Source organism: Aplysia californica, unplaced genomic scaffold (genome assembly GCF_000002075.1).
Source record: "Aplysia californica isolate F4 #8 unplaced genomic scaffold, AplCal3.0 scaffold00419, whole genome shotgun sequence".
In the NCBI taxonomy this organism is placed as follows: Eukaryota; Metazoa; Mollusca; class Gastropoda; order Aplysiida; family Aplysiidae; genus Aplysia; species Aplysia californica.
In genome coordinates, this window is record NW_004797689.1 from 178513 (window position 1) to 180198 (window position 1686).

General features: G+C 39.4%; 1 protein-coding gene across 1 annotated transcript in view; it reads left to right on the top strand.

The window, feature by feature from the left end:
- The first annotated feature begins 329 nt into the window (after positions 1–329).
- LOC101857811 (DNA replication licensing factor mcm5-A) overlaps positions 330–1686 on the top strand; it is a 17356-nt gene continuing 15999 nt past the window's right edge. Inside the window, exons 1-2 of the mRNA XM_005104405.3 lie at positions 330–654; positions 1269–1395. Of these exons, the coding sequence (XP_005104462.1) occupies positions 497–654; positions 1269–1395 (285 nt within the window). The 5' untranslated portion in view covers positions 330–496. The remainder of the gene's footprint in view (positions 655–1268; positions 1396–1686) is intronic.

The window sequence follows — 1686 nt, forward strand, 5'->3', positions numbered from 1 at the left end:
CCACCCCCACCCCTGCATTTAACAATGATTTGATGTTTTGGCAATAATTAGGATTGATATTTACTTTTTTAAAATTAATTGGCAAGGGATGTAGTGGCCATGGTACGTGTGTTCTACAGCAAAAAATATGGCAGTTTAGCCTTCGAATCAATGCATCTATGTGTGGGTGCATAAGTAAAAATTTACCCAGTATTTTGCGTGCGCAAAGCGAAGCCCGGTCAGAATGAACACTTGTATAGATAGGCAAGCAAATGAATGGATAAATAAAAGCGTGAGCTTTTCGTGGTACGACGATGACGTCTCGAGTACATTCTTCCGGTTACCAAAAATTGCGGGAAATCGCTGATTCCGCGCCAACAAAGGAGGGGCAGAGAAGAGACAGCGGAACATTGATAAGTGTTGGAATAATCTTGGATTTGCATCTAAATACACGATTCTGGTCTGATCATTGTCTGTTCACTTGATTTTTCTTCGGAATTTACGTTATATTGGGAAAATGGAGCCAGGATTTGACGATGCTGGAGTTTACTACAGTGATAACTTCGGCACTGAAGACCAAGCAGATGAACAACAGATTGACAGACAGCAGGTGAAGCGTCGATTCAAGCAATTCATTCGAGAATTCCATGAGGGAAACTTCTCCTACCGTTACAGGTATAGTACCTAAGTTAGATCTAGAATTTAGATTAGTGTAGATCTACATTCACGACACCCTGAATCATCCACCATTTGCACAGAAGAGGCATGAAGGCCGGCTCTGTTTCTCCGAAGCTCGTGAAAATAAACTTTTGATTCAAGAACTCTTATTAAATTTCTCTGAACTGTTTACGTTCTCGAGATTTGTTGGTTATTTGTGAGGAGTGGCCCGCGTGTGAGTGTGGTGTGGGTACGCGCGCATGTGCAGGCCCTAGATCTAGATTAGATCTAGATCTAGATATATATCTAGATTTAAAATCTAGATCTAGATCTAGATCTATAAGGTGTGAATAGGAGGGAGGGGATAATGGTCAGCTGTAATGGGAAAAAACGATTTTCTGTAGATCTAGAAATCTAGATCTAGATCTAGATCTAGATCTAATTCTAAATCTAGACCCTTAATTTTATCCTTTCGCTTTCTTGTTCTCTATTCTTGCTCTGTGCTTTCATCCATATCAATCCCCCCACTTAACTACTAGATCTAATGCTTAGATTCTAGATGTAGATCTAGAATCTAGCTCCAGGAGTCAGAATAGGCTTATTTTATTATTCAAACTTTGCAAATATTTCAGAGATGAGCTGAAACGTCAGTACAACCTGAAACAGTTTTGGCTTGAAGTTGAACTTGATGACGTTGGAAGTTTTGACGAGGCTTTGGCTGAAAAATTGTTGAAGCAACCAACAGAACATCTGCATTTGGTAAGTACGGCTGAAATTTTCTCAATTTCTAATGAACTAATTACTAATTGGGTAAAATTTAGTGAGTTCTTTTCCCTGTAATTAATTCCTGATGACTTGATTTTTTAAAATATGATATTTCTCCTGAGGGAAGTGGCTATCCTCACCCTGGATGAGAATTATAAAAATACGATCTAGAATCGAAGTGATTATTCGGACTCGAGGCCGAATATGAAAAAATGTTATTCGGACTCTGGTTCTTGTCCAGCATGACATCACTTCCGACTTCCTGTGACTCGTGACTCCGGCTTC